Here is a 21,348-nt window from a genome sequence, read left to right as displayed (position 1 = left end):
CTCCGGTGCCGGGGGAACGCGGCGCTGCCGCTGCTGAGCCTGGACAGGGACGGCGGCTTCGGGGGCCGGAGCGGCCGCAGCGTCAGCAAAGCCTCCCTGTACTTCCAGCTGGTTTTCCTGCTCTGCTGGACGCCAGGCAAGGCCGGCGGGTGTCCCAAAGCCCCTCCGAGTCCTGCAGGGTCACACCAAGGGTGTCCCAAAGCCCCCTGAGCCCTGCAGGGTCACACCAAGGGTGTCCCAAAGCCCCCTGAGCCCTGCAGGGTCACACCAAGGGTGTCCCCAGCACCCCCCAGCCCTGCAGGGTCACACCAAGGGTGTCCCCAGCACCCCCCAGCCCTGCAGGGTCACACCGAGGGTGTCCCCAGCACCCCCGAGCCCTGCAGGGTCACAGGGAGGGTGTCCCAAAGCCCCCCCGAGCCCTGCAGGGTCACAGTGGGGGTGCCCCACCAAGGAATGTCCCTCTGTGTCCCACCCACAGCCTTCCTCCTCACCATCCTCTCCTTCACCAGCATCAGTCCTGCCTCGCTCTTTGTCCTCTACGTGTCCACAGTGAGTAAAGCCCCTTTGCCAGGGCTCCCAGGCTGGACATTTGTCCCCATCCCACGTGGGAGCTGTGACAGCCCTTGGGGACACCCCGGGCAGGCTCTTCCCACGGTTTTTGGGTTGGAATTTCATTCCTTGGCTCTTCCCGGGACGTGCTTTAATCGGCCACACCAAGAGGAAAGTCTCCCGTGTCCTGTGCCACCCTGCCCGGGCTGTCCCTTGCAGGGACAAGGAGCCCTGACCCTGTGTCCCCGTGTCCCCAGGCCCTGAGCGTGTCCCTGCAGGGGTTCCTGCACTGCCTGGTCTATGCCTGGATGAGGGAGAACTTCCGGCGGGAGGTGCTGGCCCGGAGCCCCCCCCTGCAGAGCCCCGGGGGGATCCAGGCTTTCTACGACGACTCCCTGGAGGCTGCTCCCTGAGCTCCCACCGCATCCCGTTCCCTGGGGGCTGCTCCCTGAGCTCCCACCGCATCCCGTTCCCTGGGGGCTGCTCCCTGAGCTCCCACCGCATCCCGTTCCCTGGAGGCTGCCCAAAGCCCCCGCGGGATTTGCACATTCCCAGCTGCTCAGAGAATCCTGGAATGGTTTGGGTGGGAAGGGACCTCCGAGCCCCTCCAGTGCCAGCCCTGCCATGGCAGGGACACCTCCCACGGCTCCCGGTGTCCCGGCAGGATCCCCCTGGATGCGGCCCCTCGTGCCTGGAGCGGTTTGGGGAGGGCACAGGTGGGGCTGGGCAGGTCCCACAGCGCTGGAGGCACCCGCAGCCCCTCCCTGCTGGAGACCCCCAACTTCCACTTCCTGCTCCGTGCAGAGAGCAGATCCACAGGGACGGAGCACGGGATCCCGGAGTCACTGAGGCTGGAAAAGAAGCTGGGGCTGCCCCTGGATCGCTGGCAGTGGCCAAGGCCAGGCTGGACATTGGGGCTGGAGCAGCCTGGCACAGTGGGAGGTGTCCCTGCCATGGCAGGGCTGGCACTGGAGGGGCTCGGAGGTCCCTTCCCACCCAACCATTCCAGGAATCTGGGATACTGGGGTTGCAGATGGGGTCTGGCCTCCTCGCAAGGAATGCAAAGCTAAAAATACATCCCTGAGGGAGAATTCCTGAAGGAGGAAGTTTGGGCTGTTGAGGAACAGCTACAAGACCACGGTGGAGTCCCCACTCCTGGAGGGATTTCAAAGCCCTGTGGACACGGGCAGTGGTGGCAGTGGCAGAGCTGGGAATGGTTGGACTCAAGGGGCTCCAGGGCTTTTCCAACCCAAATTCCATGATTCCATGCTGTGGGAAGGGCACAGGGACACACAGCCTCCCATAGGTGCTGGGCCAGGCGCTGTGAACCCTCTGGAAAACCGGGATGGCCATGAGTGACCGAGAGCAGGGACAACCATTCCCAACCCAATAAACCCCCCCAGACTCCAAACCAGGACCCAGTTTGGCTCCAGGGTTTTTTTTTAAGCTAAGGTTTCCTACTGTGCAGGAGGGTTTGGGGCCTGCACGGACACACATGGAACACGTACAGGATTTACACCATCCCTAAGGATATTGCACAGAATTCCTTACTCCAGCGAGGCTGGGAGACCCAGCGGCCTCCTGCTGCTCCTGCCTGGCTGCAGAGGGGAAATTTGGGAAGAGTTCAGCCCCCTCTAAGCCCCCCATCCCCTTCCCAGCCCCGAGAATGGGCAGGGACTGATGGAAACGGTGCAGCTTCCACTGGGAGCACTGGGAGCTGCCCCAGCTCAGGGCAGGAGCAATCCCGCAATCCTGCCCCGTGCAGAGGTGCTGGGTTCAACCCCTCCAGGCTCCTGCATCCCTCCCAAACCCTTTTTTTAGGCTAAAATTCCGTCCCTGGGTGGACCGCCGGGTGGTGCAGTGCAGTCTGGGAGCAGCAATGCCGCGGTCCCAGCGGATCCATTCCCGAGGCAGGAAGGGGGTCCCAGGCACAGGAGCTGCCTCTGGAGCAGGGGCAGAGCAGCAGGGCCCGTTCCTGCTCGGCACAGGCTGCGGGGATCAGCTTCTCCGGGTTTTATGGGGAAGGGGCTGCCAGGAGCTCTCGCAGTGCCTCGGGCACAGCCCCGGCCCCGCTGTGCCCCTGGAGCTCGGGCTGGGTTTCCAAGCAGAATAAATGGGATTGGGGGCCAGCTCCTCCCAGCAGCCGTTCCCAGGCACTCCGGGAGCTCTGATCCCTGCGGATGCTCCAGCCCCTCCTCTGGCTCTGCCCTGGAGAAACAGAGCAGCATTCCATGTCCAGCAATTCCTCCTCGCTCCCACCGGCTGTCCAGGGACAGGGACGATGTTGTCACCTCCTCATCCTCCTCGGGAGCTGTCCTGAGCACAGCCCCCCCAGGGCTGCTCCTGCTTCTCCCGGGCGGGATGGGGCCGTGGGAATGCCGAGGATCCAAGCGTGGTTGAAGTGTCCGAGCGGGCCCCGCACGCCCGGAGCCCTGGGGTCACTCCTGCCCTGCTGGCGGCCACCAGGGGACAACTCCCGGGGCCAGCCCCGGCCCAGCTCCGGGAGCAGCGCCCGGCTCCGCCCCGCGCGCTCCAAGCGGCCCCAGGTGCGATCCCGGCCGGATCGGGGCAGGAGCTCCTCTCCGAACGCCGCCGCAGCTGCCCCGGCGGGCTGGGAGCGGCCGGGAAGGTTCTCCCGCTCCAGGAGCCCTGCCAGGCTCAGGGGTGGTGCAGCACGGCCTGCAGGTCCTCGGGCAGGGAGCCGATGATGGTGTCGATGTAGAGACTCACCCTCTGCAGGGTCTCCTCCTTGACGGGCAGGTGCTGGCACCGGGCCCTCACCTGCACGGGAAATGGGAATGAACACATTCCAAGGGCCTTTTCCCCTGCCCCGGGCGCTGGAAATGGGAATGAACACGTTCCAAGGCCTTTCCCCCTGCCCCTGGCACGTGGCCGCTGCAGTTCAGGATAAAAACAGGCAGGAAACACCACCTGAGCCTCAGGAGGTGAAGAACATCCCTGGATCCTCCCAGCTCTGAGGATTTCACACAAACACGGAACTTCCCTGAGTTTCCCAGCCCTCCAGGGAGGGAGAACAAGGTTTTCCAAGGCACAGGGGTGATCCATGTCCCGCATTTCTCTCCACCCAGGGAGAGGAAGGAGTGCAGGGACAGGGAGGGAGTGACTCACCAGCTTCTCCCGAAGCTTCAGCACCAGGTCCACGATCTCCACCTCAGACTTGTCCTTCATCCAGGCCACAATGTCCTGAGGAGAGAGTGGCTTCCCTCAGGGACACTTCCCAAGGGATTCCCCTAAGGAAAGCCTGAAGTAAAGGTAAGCAGGGGATTTCTCACCCTCATTCCTGGAACAGCAAACACAGCTCACCCAGTGCCAGCCCTGCCATGGCAGGGACACCTCCCACTGTGCCAGGCTGCTCCAGCCCCAATGTCCAGCCTGGCCTTGGGCACTGCCAGCGATCCAGGGGCAGCCCCAGCTGCTCTGGGCACCCTGGGCCAGGGCCTGCCCACCCTCCCAGCCAGCAATTCCCAGTTCCCAATCTCCCATCCAGCCCTGCCCTCTGGCACTGGGAAGCCATTCCCTGCCTCCTGGCCCTCCAGGCCTTGGCCCCAGTCCCTCTGCAGCTCTCCTGGAGCCCCTTCAGGCCCTGCAAGGGGCTCTGAGCTCTCCCTGGAGCCTTCTCTTCTCTGAGGAAAGAATTTCTTCTGAATACTTGGGACAAAATAAACTAAAAGCCCTTGGTGCTTCCAGCCTGGCTTGGGAAGAGCCAGAGGGATGGCACACAGGTGTCAGGGATCACTGTCCCTGTCACCCACCGCCTCACAGATGGCCTCCAGGTGCAGGGCCTCGAGCTTCTGGGTCATCTCCCGGTGCCGCTGCCGGAACCAACCGTCGAAATTGGGCGACTTGAAGAATCTCCTGTGGAGAGAGGTCAGGAATCGTGGAACTGTGGGGTCCCAGAGCTGCAGAGGGACAATCCCAATCCAACAACCCCCCCATGCCCCAGAGCTCCCTGAGGTGGCCCTGGGAAGGGGACAGGGGGACCTGGAGCTGGCTGTGGGACACACCAGGACATGGGCACAGATTCCCAGAGCAGCTGGGGCTGCCCCTGGATCCCTGGCAGTGGCCAAGGCCAGGCTGGACATTGGGGCTGGAGCAGCCTGGCACAGTGGGAGGTGTCCCTGCCATGGCAGGGCTGGCACTGGAGGGGCTCGGAGGTCCCTTCCCACCCAAACATTCCAGGATTTTGTAACTCTGTGATTATTGTTCCTGATCACTTTCTGGGATTTTTTCCTTCTCCATATCCATGCATTTCCCATTTTCCTTCCTCGAGCATCCAACTTCCGGATTTTTCCCACTCCTATTGCACTAAGTGTCTTCTCCATCCCATCCAGGACGAATTAACCTTAGGAAAGCCCTGGACAAGCTCCCCTGCAGGGTCTCCACTCACCTAAAACACACCAAGCCCAGGGCTGAATTTTCCCTGGATTTGCTCTTGCTGCCCATCCCGAGTTAACCCAGGACGAGTTCCCTGTTTGTTCCCAGTGCTGCTCCAGGGTTCGCTGTGCGTTGGGGCTGGCCCAGCTGGGCTGGGCTCAGGATTCCCTGCAGGTCTCACCTGTAGAGCCCCAGCCAGTCCCCCTTGAGCACACAGGTGAGCTGGGGGCCCGCGTGCTCCAGGCTCTTCATGAAATCCTCCTGGCAGAACGGGCGGATCTGGGGTGGGTTCTGCACAGGGAAAATCCAGATTAATCCATGGAAGTCCACATCAGAGAACCCCAAATGCAGCCAGGGAAATGAGGGCTGCACTTCCAGTGGGAGAGGAAGCACAGAGGATAAAAACACCCCCAGGCTGATCTTCACGTGAGATTCCCGGTAATTCAGCTCCTGGCAAAACTGGGAACATCCGTCCCAAGGGTTGTTTCAAACTTTGATTAATGTCTAAAGGAGTGAAAACCCTTCTCCTTCAACAGGGGAAGTTCCCAGGTGTGTGCCCAGCACCCTGTGACCATTCCCAATCCCACAGGGAAGGAGGACTGGGAAGTGCACCCCACCTTCCACGGAGTGATGGCCCTCTGCAGAGGCATCAGGCTGGCCATGTAATGCTCCTACAGCAAGAAAAGATAAAAATAAAAATAATAATTTACAGCTGAGAAGCCTCTGGTGTTGCCCAGAGCAGCTGGGGCTGCCCCTGGATCGCTGGCAGTGGCCAAGGCCAGGCTGGACATTGGGGCTGGAGCAGCCTGGCACAGTGGGAGGTGTCCCTGCCATGGCAGGGCTGGCACTGGAGGGGCTCGGAGGTCCCTTCCCACCCAACCATTCCAGGATTCCCTGTCCTGGATCTCTGTCCCAGGTGCTGCTCCCGCTCCCCGCTGTCCCCTGAGGTGTCCCTGGCACTCACCAGGGGGATGATGAAGCTCTGGGTGAGCTCCAGGAGGTGCCTCCTCAGCAGAGCGCTCTGCACCTCTGACGGGCGCTTCCGCTGGATGCCCTGCAAGCACAGCCCCGTACCCACTGTCACCCAGCTGTCCCTCAGTGTCACACACAGCCCCATACCTGCTGTCACCCAGCTGTCCCTCAGTGTCACACACAGCCCCGTACCCGCTGTCACCCAGCTGTCCCTCAGTGTCACACACAGCCCTGTACCCGCTGTCACCCAGCTGTCCCTCAGTGTCACACACAGCCCCGTACCCGCTGTCACCCAGCTGTCCCTCAGTGTCACACACAGCCCTGTACCCGCTGTCACCCAGCTGTCCCTCAGTGTCACACACAGCCCTGTACCCGCTGTCACCCAGCTGTCCCTCAGTGTCACACACAGCCCAGCACCCGCTGTCACCCATGGCACAGCTGGGCCACCCAGTGCCACCCATGTCACGCACATCCAGGTCACCCAGTGCCACCCTCTGTCACAGCCGGGTCACCCAGCGCCACCCACAGCACAGCTGGGTCACCTGGAGTCACCCACTGTCACAGCTGCATCACCCGGTGTCACTCAGGTGTCCCTCGGTGTCACACACAGCCAGGGTCACCCAGTGCCAGCCATGGCACAGCTGGGTCACCCAGTGTGACACACAGCTGGAGTCACCCAGGTGCCACCCACTGTCACAGCCTGGAGTCACTCAGGTGTCCCTCACTGTCACACACAACCGGCAGCTCTGCAGCCAAGGGAGCCTGAAGTGCTGCCCAACAGCCAGATCCCAACATGCAGATCCCAACAGCCAGATCCCAACATGCAGATCCCAACATGCAGATCCCAAAGCCCAGGTTCCACCTTCTACTCAAATCCATTAAAATTTCAAGTTTCACTACACAAAACCCGGTTTTTCTCAGGCTCTTTGTTTGATATCAGTTGTTCCCCCCAGTTCATCATTAGCACCAGGACTTAACCCTTAGCACCAAGTGAAAAATCCTAAACCTGGCATGACAAACGTGTCCCACTATGGACTAAATCATCCCAAACTGTAAATTCTGCTCCTCTGGAGAGCTCTGTCTGCTCAAACCGAGCTCCTGGCACAGTTTTCCCACCCAGGACAGAGTGGGAGTGCTCACCTTTAGTAGCCTTTTTATCAGGGTTTTGTCTTTGTGAAGGAATGTTTTATAGGAAGTGTAGATTCCTAGACGGGAAAAACACAGAATCAGGAAAAAAGCAGGAGTTAGAAACACATTTTTGCCTATTGAGGTGCTGCTGCAGGGGGCAGGGAGAACAGGGCTGAGGGATCCTAGCACAAACCCTGGCAGCTCCGCAGGGAATCCCAAACATCATTTACAAACCACAGAAAATGATGGCACTGCCAGTGCAGCAGCGTTAAAGGGCACTGAGCTCCCTCCAGCACCTTCCCACAATGAATTCAGGGAGAGGGAACTCCCTGGGAGCAGCTCCTGGCACGGCCTGGGATGGACGCTCAGCTCTGTCTGGTGAGCACATTCCTGCCGCCCCCAGCAGCTAAAAGCAGGCGTGATCCATGACACAAACCCAGGAAATCCCCACATCGGGCATCCCATGAGCTGATTTTGGCCTTTTCCCTCCCAAAGACACACAGTTGTCCTGCACTGGCAGCAGGTCAGGAGAGAGAGAGGTGGACGCAGCACCAGGGAGGTTCGTTGGGATCCACAGGGAACGGACACAAGTTCCTGCTGCCAAACGCCCCAGGGAAGGGCAAACCAGATGAAGGACGCCGGAGGAAAGGCCTCCACCCACCTGGTTTGGTGTCCAGGGTTTTCAGCTTGGCCAGTTTCTTCACCTTCACCTGCTTGGGCAGGTCACCTGTGACACACAGGGGACAACTCAGGCTCTGTCCCCTCCTGGTGGGACTCTGCCAGGGGGACACCCAGCCCTGCCCTTGTCCCTCTTCCCTCAGAGCAATCCCAGCTCCCTTCCCGGCTGGAATTCTGGAACAAGGATGTGCTAAACCAGCTCCTCATCCCCAGGGTCTCCCTGGCTTCCCCATTAACAGAGGTGCTCAACGAAGGAGAGGAGGTTTCTCTTGCTCTCTCTCCACCTCTCTCCTGTCCTGTCCTGTCCTGTCCTGTCCTCTCCTCTCCATTTCCTGCCCAGGAAGGGCTTTTCCTCTCCTGTAGGTTCCAGGACAGCAATTCCTGCTCCCCACTCCCTGCCCCAGCTCTGTGCTCGTCCCACACACGGCCAGAGCCAGAGGCCAGAGCTCTTGAGGCTGCCGGGCTCTCCCAGGAATGCAGCGAGGGAATCCCTGCCCCGGCAGCTCCCTGCAGCCTCCAGCTGCTCCTCCAGCCCCACAGAGCCCTGGGCCCAGCTCCCCTGGCACCCTGAGCTCCCCTGGCACCCTGAGCTCCCCTGACAGGCACCCTGAGCTCCCCTGACAGGCACCCCGAGCTCACCCGACATCCGCAGCTCTCCCACCCGCAGGATGTGCGGCCAGTGCTGCAGGGTCTTGATGAAGAAGGGGTTGGTGACGCCCACGATGATGTTGGGCCTGGAAGGAGGGGACAGGCTGAGCCCCGGTGGCTCTGGGTGTCCCTCAGGGGTGGCAGGGTGCCTCAGGGGGCACTCACGGGGCCTGGGTGCGGGTGGTGTATTCCTTGAACTCGCTGTCGTGGATGGTGAAGTAGGGCCGGAAGTCGCAGCAGTAGCGCAGCGGGGCCAGGCAGCTGCAGGGACAGGAACAGGCATGGTCACCCTGAGCATGGCACGGTCACCCTGGGCACGGCACAGGGACCCCAGGTATGGCACAGGGACCCCAGGTATGGCACGGAGCACCTGGGATGGGGCCTGGAGCAGGGCACTGTCCTGCCACAGGTGACATTGCCAGGAAGTCAGGGAGGCTGGAAAAGCCCTCCCAGCCCACCCAGTCCCAGCTGTGCCAAATGCCCACCTTGGCCCCAGCCCAGAGCCCTCAGTGCCACCTCCAGGAATTCCTCAGACACCTGCAGGGATGGGCACTCCAAACCTCCCTGGGCAGCCCCTGCCAGGGCCTGAGCGCCCTTTCCATGGGGAAATTCCTGCTGGTGCCCACCCTGCCCCTGCCCTGGCCCAGCCTGAGGCCGTTCCCTCTCTCCTGTCCCTGTTCCCTGGCAGCAGAGCCCGACCCCCCCGGCTGCCCCCTCCTGTCAGGGACTTGTGCAGAGCCACAAGGTCCCCCCAGAGCCTCCTTTGCTCCAGCCTGAGTCCCTTTCCCAGCTCCCTCAGCCGCTCCTGGGGCTCCAGACCCTTCCCAGCTCCCTGCCCTGGACACACCCCAGCCCCTCCAGGGCTCTCCTGCCCGGAGCTGCCCCAGGATCCCAGGGGGTCCCTCAGCAGGGCCAGCACAGGGGACAGTCCCTGCCCTGGGGCTCTGCCCACGCTGGGGCTGCCACAGCCCAGGGGCCATCGGCCTCCTCCTGCCCCCTGGGCACCCCTGGGCTCCTGTCCAGCCGCTGGCACAGCACCCCCAGGGCCTTTCCCAGCTTTCCAGCCCCTCTGCCCCAGCCTGGAGCGCTGCAGGGGCTTGGGGTGACCCAAGGGCAGGACCTGGCAATTGGCCTGGTTGAACCTCTCTGGAGAAGCTCCAGGTTTGTGGGGTTTTGTGCTAAGACAGAGCTCAGAGCTGGGCAAGAACATTCCTCAGGGCTGGAACCATAAGGGGAGATTCCTTTGTACTCCTCTCTATCCTTGCTGGAATATCAGCATGGAATATTTGCAGTTTGTCTTGCAAAGTTTCCACAACCAAACTAAACCCAGTCCAGGTGAGCAGCACAGAGGTGATGGGAGAGGGAAAAGCTGCCAGAATTTGCTGTCCCAGCTCCCAGTCCCTCAGACCGACGGTGTTACCTGGTGAGGGCCAGGACCATCTCTGAGGACATGGTTGGGGACGGTGCCATCACCACCATGGGCTCCCCCAGCAGCATCAGCTCCCACAGCATCTGGATGTGGATCAGCACCGGCTGGAAGCACCTGGGATGATGGGAACAGGCCGAGCTCAGAGGGGCAGTTCAGGACTTGCAGACCCAGCTGTGGCCTGCAAGCCCCCCCAGGTGTGCTTCCATGCGGGAATTTGAGATCTAGGATGGACCTTTAGCATTCCACAGGGGAATTCAGGTGTCACTCAGTTGTTTTACACGAGGTTAAAGGGAACGCTGTAAGCAAAGCCAGGCAACCTGTGATCAGGGAATCCTGGAATGGTTTGGGTGGGAAGGGACCCCAAAGCCCCTCCAGTGCCAGCCCTGCCATGCCGGGGCCTCTCTGGACTCTCTCCAGCAGCTCCAGGTCCTGCTGCTGTCCCCAGGGCTGGGGCAGCTCTGCAGGTGGGGTCTCACCTGAGGGGCACAGGGGCAGAATCCCCCCTCCCCTGCTGGGATCAGCCCAGGACTGAGGGGGTCTGGGCTGGGCCAGGTCCAGCTCTCACCCGCAGCACCCCCAAATCCTTCTCCCAGGGCTGCTCCAGCTGCTCATTCCAGCCTGGATCGATCCCAGGGCTTGCCCTGACCCGGGTGCAGCACCTTGGACTCGGCCTTGCTAAACCTCAGGAGGTTTCCATGGACAAACGTTGCTCTCAGTGTCTGAGAGAGCAGAACACTCCTGGATTCCAGAGGATGGCTACAGGAATGGCACCTCCAGGCTGGGACACTCCCGCGGATGCTCTGGGCAGAGCTGGGGAGGACACGGCCCCTCCCCTGCCCCGGGGCTGCGCAGGGCACAGCCCTCAGCTCCAACCCCGCCCAGCATCCCAAACGAGTCCCTGGAACTCAGCAGTGTCCGATTCCGCACCATCCCAGGGATTCGTGGGATGCTCCCAGCAGGGAGAGGGCGGCAGGAGGAGGGGAGAGGGTTGGGAGGAGCCTCTCACCTGAACAGATCCAGTTCATGAACACTGGGGAGAACCAGGGGGGCTGGCAACAGATTCTGGATGAGGAAGGGAGAAAAGCCCGTCAGTAACTGTTAGTGAACGGTGAGGAGATGGGAGCATCCGGCTGGAATTCCACCTGCACTGAGCAACTGCCACAGAGGAACACGGAACCACCCTGAGGCGTGAGCACGAGCAGGGCTGGGTGCAGGACTCAATCCCAGTTTAACTCCTGTGCCTGTAACTAAGGAAGGTTCCCTCCTTTCCCACATGGGAAGGGCTGCCCTCGTCTGCTCCTTTATCTTCCAGGGTTTCCTCTGGTGGGAGAGAGCCTGAGGCAGACAGAGCCGGGCAGGGTTAGAGATGTGGCACCAAAGCAGTGTTAGTCACAGCAGAGGGAAGGGAAAGGGGCACGAATCCAAAGCAAATTCAAAACAACTCGAAGGTGAAGGCAGGAGACCCAGCAGGGCCTGAATTCCCAGGAAAAGCAAGGGGACAATGAGGAAAGCACCGGGATCGGGTGCAGAGAATCCTGTGTGACTCCAGACACGAGAGCCTGGAGTGGAACCACGGGGACCACACTGATCCCAGGCCAAAGGGGTTCCCAACAGGATTCAGGATCCAGCTCTTCCCAGCCTGCTCCCTCCGTGCCACCCCCTCACCTCCTGGTTGCACTGCTTCACGGGGCTGGAGCCTGGCTTGTCCACCCGGGACGGGATCCTCACCTGCAGTGCAGAGAGAGCAGGGATCACCCTGGGATGGGATCGGCAGGGGAGGAACTTCCCCGGTCACCAGTTCCAACTGCTGGACTGGAAAGGTTGGGAATGTGGAGTGAACAGGGATTTAACACCCAGGACTGGGGGATACAGGTCCCTTCCTGCTGGCACAGCCCAGGTACCTGGATGACAACTCCCATCACGGGCAAGTTCAGGGTCTGGCCTGGCACCGGCGGGGGCCACTGGTCGATCTCGTTGCACACTGAGGGACACAGGGGAGGGAAGAGTCACCTGAGGGAAAAGCCAGCTCATCCTGGGGTTCTGACACAGAATTATTCCCTGCTCCCAGCTCACACATCCCCCTGGCTCGTGGCAAACCCAGAGCAGGTAAAGCAGGAAGAATGACCTGGGCAATAAAGGCCTGGCAGAGGGGCAGCGGATTCCTGGCGTTGGGAATGCCCTGCACTCCTTGGGAATGCCCTGCATCCACAGTGACAGCCCCATCCCCTCCCTTCCCAGCAATCCCTCCTTCACACCTGCTTATCACTTGGACAAGCAGGAGGAAGTCCTTCCCTGCTGGAATTTGCTCCAGAATGAAGCCATTTGGAGCATTCCAGCCGTTTTTCAGGAACCTCCCGATCCACCCCTGCACTGCCAAGCTGGAATCCCTGCCCCCAGCTCACCTGCCTCCAGGCAGGGCTCTAGCTTGTCGAAGTATTCTGGAGCAATGAGCTGCAGCAGGCACTGGAACAGGTTCACGTAGGGAAGGCGGGACACGAGCACCAGGGACTGGGAAAGGCACATCTGGGATCAGGACCCCCCTGACCCCACCACTGCACATCTCTGTACTGCTCAGAGAGGGATAAACTCAAAAAACCCAACCCAAAATCCATGGAGCAGCTCCCAAGCAGCACTTGGGTGGAATTCCTGCTGCCCACCTGCTCGTGAGCTGGGATTTGGGAGAGCAAAGGGATGGGAGCATGGCTTGGCAAGAGAGCAGCTGGAGAGGGAATAAAAATCAACTGCTGGTGGGTTCAAAGCTCCCAAAAACCATTCCAGGTGGGGAAGCACAAAGGAGCAACTCCAGAAATGGGAATTGGGCAGATAAACAAAGTCAAGGAATTCTGGGGAAAGACAAAGGAACTTGGAATAATGAACAGTGTCCAGCAGGGCCGTTTCTGTTCTCACTGGGGCTTCCCTGTGAAATAAACCCTTGTTTTTACAACTGCCCCAGCCCAGCCCCAGTGGGGGTTTCACTGTTACACCGACTCCTCTAACCATTAATGAATGCATTAATGAGGAACATGAGAGGCCTTTAAACACCTCCTGTCCCACCCCAAACTTGGCCCTTTGAATCCAAACCCCACCCAAGGGTGACAGTTCCTTCCCCGAGCAATCCCACTGTTCCAGTGGAAAACTCACTGGTTTAGTGGAGATGGAAAAACTCAGTTCTGCATCAGCAGGAGCCTGAAAGGAGCTCCTGGAGGTGGAGAGCACAAAGCTCAGGACACTGCTGGGACTGAGACGTCCCCAAGGACCGGCACAGGACAAGAGGGAACAGCTCAGGATGGGCCAGGGGAGGGGCAGGGTGGGCATCAGCAGGAATTTCCCCATGGAAAGGGCGCTCAGGCCTTGGCAGGGGCTGCCCAGGGAGGTTTGGAGTGCCCATCCCTGCAGGTGTCCATGGAATTCTTGGAGGTGGCACTGAGGGCTCTGGGCTGGGGCCAAGGTGGGGATGGGGCAGAGCTGGGACTGGATGGGCTGGGAGGGCTTTTCCAGCCTCAGGGATGATTCTGGGATCTGGACTCAGCACTGACCTTCTGGAAGTAGCCCCTCCTCATGGAGCTGTCCTTGACCTGCCGGAAGTACACGTACCCGAAATAGTGAGCGGCCTCTCGCTGCGGGGACACGGACAGAGGGACAGAGAGGGACAGACAGGGACAGAGAGGGACAGAGAGACAGTGAGGGACACAGGGGGACAGAGAGACAGTGAGGGACAGTGAGGGACAGAGAGACAGAGAGTGAGGGACAGCCCAGCTGCACAATCACCAACCCCTCCTGAGCCACTCCCCTGCTCTGGCACATCCCAGCCCTCCGGGAGAGCTTTCCATGGGGATACAGGAGGAGAGACCCAACTGGAGCCAGGCTGGGAGAGCTGGGGGTGCTCACCTGGAGAAGGGAAGGATCCAGGGAGAGCTGAGAGCCCCTTGCAGGGCCTAAAGGGGCTCCAGGAGAGCTGCAGAGGGACTGGGGCCAAGGCCTGGAGGGCCAGGAGGCAGGGAATGGCTTCCCAGTGCCAGAGGGCAGGGCTGGATGGGAGATTGGGAATTGGGAATTGCTGGCTGGGAGGGTGGGCAGGCCCTGGCCCAGGGTGCCCAGAGCAGCTGGGGCTGCCCCTGGATCGCTGGCAGTGGCCAAGGCCAGGCTGGACATTGGGGCTGGAGCAGCCTGGCACAGTGGGAGGTGTCCCTGCTTCAGTTCCCTCTCCCAGCTGGGATCCCCCTGAGGCTGGGATCCCTCTCCCACAATAACTGGGGTCTCCTGGATTCAGTTCCCTCTCCCAGTGAAACTGGGGTCTCCCTAATTCCCCTCCAGCTCCCAAAACAGCTGGAGGTCCCCCTGACTCAATTCAGTTCCCTCTCCCCCGATCCAGTCCCACCTTTGCCCCCCGATCCCATTCCCTCCCCCAGCAGTTCCCTGTCCCGCTCCCCCTCCTTGTGAGCACGGGAGGAATCCCCTGTGCTGAATCCTCCTTTTCTCACTACTCCCACGGCCAAAGGAAAGGAGGATTTTCCACAGGGACACCAAACCCACGGAATCCTCGGCTTTTCCCCCGGCAGGGGAGGGCAGGGCCGGGACCCACCTGCAGCATCAGCGGGGCCTCCCGGTTGTACCTCCCGTCATCCTGGAACGGGGAACTGCGGGGCCCCCCCGCCTGGCGCAGCCGGAAGCTGAACTGGGTGTCCCCGAGGCCACCTGGGACAGGGACAGCACAGGACACAGGGACAGCGAGCTGGGAGCTGGGAATGGCCCTGCTGCAGCAGGGATGGGGCTACGGGGAAATCCAGCACGGGAGTGGGGAGGGACAGAGGGGAGAAACCAAAGAAATCCCAAAGGGAGAGGAAAGGGAAAGGGGAAAAGGAAGGAAAAAAGGAAGGGAAAAGGAAGGAAAATGGGAAGGGAAAGGAAAAGGGACTATAGGAAAAAACTTGTCCCTGTGAGGGTGGGGAGGCCCTGGAATGGAATTCCCAGAGCAGCTGGGGCTGCCCCTGGATCCCTGGCAGTGCCCAAGGCCAGGCTGGACATTGGGGCTGGAGCAGCCTGGCACAGTGGGAGGTGTCCCTGCATGATACTTAAGGTCCCTTCCCACCCAGCCATTCCAGGATTCCATGGAAGTGCAGAAAGCCACCTCTTAAAGCCCCAGGGCCCGGCTGGAGGAGCAGATTTACATCTCATTGTCCCTTTGTGATGCACAAACACAGGTTTGGGGACATTTCTGCTGGGAAGCAGTCCCCTCCCCAGCTCCTGCTCCCAAACGCAGGAAGAACTCACCCTCCTGGCTCCACTGGGAATTTCCTTGGAGCACAGGCTCCTGGGGGCCTCACCCGGCAGAGCATGAGGAGCCCCTGGCTCAGCCCCAGGTGCTCCCTGCTGGCCCCTCACCCCCGCTGCAGCCCAGGGATTGTCCTTCCACCAGGGACACTCCTGCCACCCCCAGAGTCACCTACCTGAGTAGGAGTCTGGGAAGGACAGGTAGCAAATGCTCGTTTTCTGCAAAAAAACCAACAGCCAGTGAGACCCCCCAGAGCTGCCCCCAAAGGAGGGAGAAACGGGGAGAAAGGGTGGTTACCTCCTTCTCGGTGAGCCGGAAGTCGTGGGGATACACCAGCTGCAGAGAGAGCAGAGCCTGTCAGCCCCTGTGCCCCACAGCTCCCCACCACAACCCCCTGGTCCCAAAAATCCTACAGGAAAGCACCCGGGATGATTTCAACTCTGAACCTGTCACAGAGCCTGGTTTTATTTGGATTTGGGGACAGACCCAAAGGCTCCTGCTTTAGATTTAATCTTGGGAGCTGATGGCCAAGTGCATGAGCACCCCCAGATCCTCGGGGAGCATTCCAGATGTGCAAACATCTGTTCCGTCAGGAGCAGGACAGGACACACAGGAGGGACAGGCTGGAAATGCAGCTGGAAAAAAGCAGGTGGGTGTGGGTGGGATGAGGGGTGGGGACAGCACTGCAGGGTGGCACAGAGAGGGTTATGAGCCATGGCTGGGGAAACACCCCTGGGAGGGAGGAATTCCATCAGTGCTGGACCTGATGACCTTGGAGGGCTTCTCCAACCTGAGTCTGTGGTTCTCATAATCCATGGAGACCACGGCAGTCACAGAGTCAGGGAATCCTGGAATGGCTGGGTGGGAAGGGACCTCAGAGCCCCTCCAGTGCCAGCCCTGCCATGGCAGGGACACCTCCCACTGTGCCAGGCTGCTCCAGCCCCAATGTCCAGCCTGGCCTTGGCCACTGCCAGCGATCCAGGGGCAGCCCCAGCTGCTCTGGGCACCCTGGGCCAGGGCCTGCCCACCCTCCCAGCCAGCAATTCCCAATTCCCAATCTCCCATCCAGCCCTGCCCTCTGGCACTGGGAAGCCATTCCCTGCCTCCTGGCCCTCCATGCCTTGGCCCCAGTCCCTCTGCAGCTCTCCTGGAGCCCCTTTAGGCCCTGCAAGGGGCTCTCAGCTCTCCCTGGATCCTTCCCTTCTCCAGGTGAGCACCCCCAGCTCTCCCAGCCTGGCTCCAGAGCAGAGGGGCTCCAGCCCTGGAGCAGCTCCGGGGCCTCTCTGGACTCTGTCCAGCAGCTCCAGGTCCTGCTGCTGTGTCCCCAGGGCTGGGGCAGCTCTGCAGGTGGGGTCTCACCTGAGGGGCACAGGGGCAGGATCCTGTGCAGGTTCCTGAGGAGAAGGATCCCACAGAGCCTCTGCTGACCGGGAAGTGCAGGAATTGCAGCGGAGCCGAAAGGAGCCGGCACGGGCTCGGCTGGGCCATGGAGCTCCATCCTCAGCCCCAGGAGTTCTGCTCCAGAGGCAGCCGCTGCTCCAATCAGGAGCTCAAATCAGCGCCTGACTCTCCTCTCCAGGCTATAAATAGCTCGGGTGGCCCCGTGCCAGAGGCTGGAAGTTCACCCAGCTCCGACAATTCCCGCGGATCCCTTGGCAAAGGCGGTGCTCCAGCCGAGCCAGCCAAATTCCCAATTAACAGCAATGCTGAAGAGCCCGCGCTGGGAGCAGAAAGCTGAGAAAATCCAGAGGCAAAATGATCCCGGAGCAGCTCCAGGGATGGGGCAGCATGGAGAGGGAAGGCCGGGATGCTGCAGGGAAAGGGACTGGGATTGTCCCAGGGAATCACTTCCCTGCTCCCCCTGCTCTGCAGCAGGACCTCGAACACATTCCTGTGGCTGGGACCAATTAATCCCCACCCAAACATTTATCCTGTTAATTCCCTGGGAATCACAGCCAGACCAGGAGTGGGGAGCCCTGGACAGCTGATCCTGATCCACGAGGAGCCTGGGAATCCCAGGAATAATTGTGCTTTCCTCGACATTTGCTGCCTAACTCAGAGCAGGGGTTTGGACAAGGCTTCTGCTTCTCCTGCTGGATTTGGGGGGGGCTTTCTGCAAGAAAACGGTTGGAAAATCAGGATCTAACTTCCAGGGCTGGGATTGATGATCTCAGAGGTCTTTTCCAGCCTTAATTCCACATCTCTGCTTTCCCTTCACTTTAACTCTGATGTTTCTCTGTGTTTGGGGTGGGGGAAAATCACCAAATACCCAAAAGTTCAAAACCTTGGATCCAAGCCAAAAGGAACTCGAGTCTGTACAACTTTCCAAAAGGCAAACGAAAAGGAAGTTTGGATGTGCAAAAATCCCTGGATATCCCCAGAGCAGCCCGAAAGGGCTTCAATCACATCCTAATGTGATTCCACATGAACTAAGGAGCATGGAAGTGACACAAGTTGTTGCCGCCCAAATCCCTGGCTTTCGGGAGGTGCCTGGAACTGCTGTCATGGCAACCCGGCCAACATCCCGGGAACTGCCTCTGGAGCAGCCCGGCCGCACCAGTGCCCTGTCTGGGAGGGCTGGGGGAGCAGCCCTGTCCCAGGGAAGGTCTGGAAGCAGGGGCAGGAATTGCCAGGTTCTGTGGCAGCGTGGGAGAGCAGTCGGAGCCTCGGATGGCACAAAGGGCTGCGGGGAGGGCAGGCAGGAGCGCCCCGAAAGTGGCTCCCCCCTCCCTGTTCCCTTCGCCATCTGTCACCGATTATCTGAGGGTGGAGGGGCCAGGAACAGGAATTCCATCGAATTTCTGCCTTCATTTGGGTTCTGCTTTCCAACAGCTTCCCCGCTGTCTGTGGAAGCAGAGTGGGAATTGCTGAATTCCAGAATCTTTGGGATCTTTCTCAGAGTTTTTTTGAATTTATGACTCTCTCAGAGCTGAATTTCAGAGACCTTCCAGGTTTGTACCCACAGAGATCCCCCTGAGTTTGTACCCGCAGACCCCCCACAAATTTGTACCCAAACACCCTGAGTTTGTACCCAAAGAAATGCTGAGTTTGTACCCACAGACCCCAAGTTTGCACCCCCAGAGCCCCTAAATTGGTGCCCCCAGAGCACCCCAAGCCCCCACAGCTTCTCCTCTTCCTGGCTTCCCTTCCAGTGTCTCATCCCTGCTCCTCCCCCTTCCCTCTGAAACAGAAATCCACACTGCTTTTCCAAAGGAACGGGGACACTGGGGCTGTGTCCTCCCCACTGAGACGTTCCCAGTTTTCCTGAGTCATTTCTGCCACATGAGGAACATTTTCCCATTGAAACAAAGGGAGAAAAGGAAGAAAAAGAAGGAAAATTCCTTTCCAGGGATGAACAAACCACATTCCTGCATCCCCCATCCGCAAAGGCCCCTCCCGAGAAACCCAGACAGGGGAGAACCCAGCTCGACACATTAAAACACAGCTACAAAGCATTAAATCCTCCGTGCTAGTTATTATCCCAGTATTCCTCTCTTTCCTGAGGTATTTCAGGCCTGCTTTTGCAGGGAAAAGGATCAAACAGGTGAAACTCAGGTCTGGAGGAGATTTTTTTATTCATTTTCAGGCTCCACGGGAAGAAACAGTCAAGTATTCAAGGCAAGGGAGCAGCAACAGGTGGACTTGGTCCATCCTGCTTCCCATTCCCTTTGGAAGCTCCAGCATTTAAAATTGGGAAGGCTCAAACCTCCAAAAACCAGAGCAACATCCTTAGAAAAGGGCAAATGGAGGAGCGACTCCCACAGTCACGGGAGAAATAAGAAGGAGTTGGAGGTGATCCTCAGGCCCAGAGAAATCCACACTTCCCTGCTGCCTGTCCTCAGAGCACCGAGCAGCCCCTGAGGAACCCAGGAACTTCCCCCAAATCCTCCTTCAGGAGCGGCACTGGCATATTCCAGGGAACTGGGAACGACTGTCCAGCCCTTCCCGTCCCAGTTCACCACCTCTGCTCCCCCAGGGGGCTCAGCTCTGCTCCAGCCCGGCGAGGGACCTTCCCTTCCCCGGGAATCCTGCACAGACACCTCCCTGCCCTGCCTGCTGGGAATTTGTGTGTTTGGAATCCTGGAATGGTTGGGCGGGAAGGGACCTCAGAGCCCCTCCAGTGCCAGCCCTGCCATGGCAGGGACACCTCCCACTGTGCCAGGCTGCTCCAGCCCCAATGTCCAGCCTGCCCTTGGCCACTGCCAGCGATCCAGGGGCAGCCCCAGCTGCTCTGGGCACCCTGGGCCAGGGCCTGCCCACCCTCCCAGCCAGCAATTCCCAATTCCCAATCTCCCATCCAGCCCTGCCCTCTGGCACTGGGAAGCCATTCCCTGCCTCCTGGCCCTCCAGGCCTTGGCCCCAGTCCCTCTGCAGCTCTCCTGGAGCCCCTTCAGGCCCTGCAAGGGGCTCTGAGCTCTCCCTGGAGCTTCTCCTCTCCAGGTGAGCACCCCCAGCTCTCCCAGCCTGGCTCCATGGGATGTGTCACCCTGGGGAGGTCTTATTCCATGGAAGGGATCCATAAAGGGCTCTTGGATGCTGCCCTGGCCCCTCCCTGCCCTGTGCACCCCCCACCCCACAGACATCCCCCATCCCCCTCACCCCAAATCTCTGCTGGAAACCCCCTCCCCTCCCTGTTCGCTGCCCCCACCCCATCCCTGACCCCCTTTCCACACACGCCATTCTATCCCCTCCTATCCCTATCCTTGATCCCCTTTTCACTCCGCCATCCCCCATTCCCTCTCTCCCCATCCCTGATCCCTCCACACCCCCAGTCCCTGACCCCCGTTTCACCCCCGCTCCCTGCCGCGGTGTCCCCGGGCCCGAGCCGCTGTCCCGCACCTCCATGGCCTGGCCCAGCTCCAGGTCGAAGGTCACCACACACACGCAGTCGATCCAGGCGGCGAAGCGGCCCCAGGGCAGGGGGGAGGCGGCGGCGGCGCGGCGGGGCCGGGGCCCGGCCCGGCTCAGCGCGTCCATGACGGCGCCGCCCGCCCGCGGCCCGCCCCGCGCCGCGCCCCCTGCCGGAGGGGAGGACCCCGCCCAGCGCTGCCGCCCCGCGCCAGCGCGCCCCCTGGCGGCCAGGAGGTCCCGAGCGCTCCGCGCGCACCATCGAGACGGGAGCGGGCGCGCAGAGCGGCGCGGGCGGGGCCGCGGAGGTGTCATGGCGGCGGTGTGGCGGCTCCGGGACTGCTGAACCCGCGGCGGCTTCACCGCTCGGCGCCTGTGTGTGACGGGCGGGGCCTGTTCGACCCTCGTGTGTGCCCGGTCTGAGCCTCCCCGACCTCTGGCTGTGCCTGGCCGGGGCCTGCCGGACCGTCGGTTGTGCCTGGTCTGGGCCTCCCCGAGCCCCGGCCCTTCCCGACCCTCGGCTCTGCCCGGTCTGAGCCTCCCCGACCCTCGGTTCTGCCCGGTCTGAGCCTCCCCGATCACCGTGCGCAGCCCCCCGGGCCCGTCCCGCGGGGCCGATTTTAGGAGCGCTCCAAACACCGTTTAGAAAAGAGACGCCGTTTATTCCCTGCCAGGCGTGAGGAGGAGATTTCCACAAATCAAGCTCAGGAAGGGGTAAAAAATTACATCTTTTGAATTTACACGAACCCCCCCCCGCCGTAACTCATATTCTCCACCTGCCTAATGCACGCTTAATTGCGTGACCTAACCTGAGGCAGCGCTTGAAAGGGAGTTCTTACATTAAGCGAATTCTGTTGTAGAAGCCACCTGATGCCACAAAAGGTGAGAAAATGACACCGGTTCGTTTTAGAGAAGTTTTCCCCGGGAATGAGGATTCACCTGGGAGCCCCGGGGGCGGTGCCAGGCCTGGGAGCAGCCCCGGGGGTGTTTCCGAGGCAAAGGGCGAAGGGTGCCCCGGGATTGTTTGACGCGGTGATTTTTGTGGGATTTCAGACACGTGAATACAATGCACGAGCTGCTTCCTGCTCGTGGACGTCTGGGAAATGGGAAATATTGGGGATAAATCACAGTTTTGTGGCAGATTTCCTGAGGGGCTGGGGAAAACCCAGGCGCTTTTGGGGGTTATTTATTGCCAGGGTCAGTCCCAGAGCAGAGGAGGAGTGGGACCACTGTAAGGAGAAGGTGTGAGAAGGAAGAATTCCACCCTGGAAGTGCCCAAGGCCAGGTTGGACGGGGCTTGGAGCACCCTGGGATAGCGGAAGGTGTGGCATGAGATGGATATTGAGGCCCCTTCCAGCTAAACCATTCCATGATTCCAGAGTGCCCAGAGGTGTCCAAGTGACCCCGAGTGTCCCCCCAGGCACCCTGA

The 21,348-nt window shown here is 60.6% G+C and overlaps 1 protein-coding gene across 3 annotated transcripts; it reads right to left on the bottom strand.

Annotated features, from left to right (window-relative positions):
- Positions 1–1,971: 1,971 nt before the first annotated feature.
- Positions 1,972–20,054, bottom strand: DENND6B (DENN domain containing 6B). 3 transcript variants are annotated; one of them, XR_014226334.1, is made up of 21 exons: positions 19,911–20,054; positions 15,369–15,407; positions 15,247–15,289; positions 14,382–14,494; positions 13,336–13,416; positions 12,202–12,307; positions 11,701–11,780; positions 11,465–11,527; positions 10,806–10,861; positions 9,791–9,913; positions 8,536–8,631; positions 8,362–8,456; positions 7,706–7,771; positions 7,057–7,121; positions 5,909–5,998; positions 5,562–5,615; positions 5,126–5,235; positions 4,323–4,425; positions 3,679–3,753; positions 2,841–3,330; positions 1,972–2,757 (listed from the first exon to the last, which is right to left on the bottom strand). XR_014226334.1 is itself a non-coding variant. In XM_082279848.1 (20 exons), exons 1-20 carry the CDS (start codon positions 20,046–20,048, stop codon positions 3,208–3,210), a joined length of 1,719 nt encoding a protein of 572 aa, XP_082135974.1. In that variant the 5' UTR covers positions 20,049–20,054; the 3' UTR covers positions 1,972–3,207. The 3 variants fall into 3 exon arrangements, 2 of the variants coding, with proteins under 2 accessions (XP_082135974.1, XP_082135975.1); XM_082279848.1 differs by having other exon boundaries at positions 1,972–3,330; XM_082279849.1 differs by having other exon boundaries at positions 1,972–3,330; positions 13,336–13,374.
- Between the last annotated feature and the right edge of the window lie 1,294 nt (positions 20,055–21,348).

Source organism: Coloeus monedula (genome assembly GCF_965178545.1).
Source record: "Coloeus monedula genome assembly, chromosome: 4".
NCBI lineage: Eukaryota > Metazoa > Chordata > Aves > Passeriformes > Corvidae > Coloeus > Coloeus monedula.
This window is presented reverse-complemented; position numbering and strand designations above follow the sequence as displayed.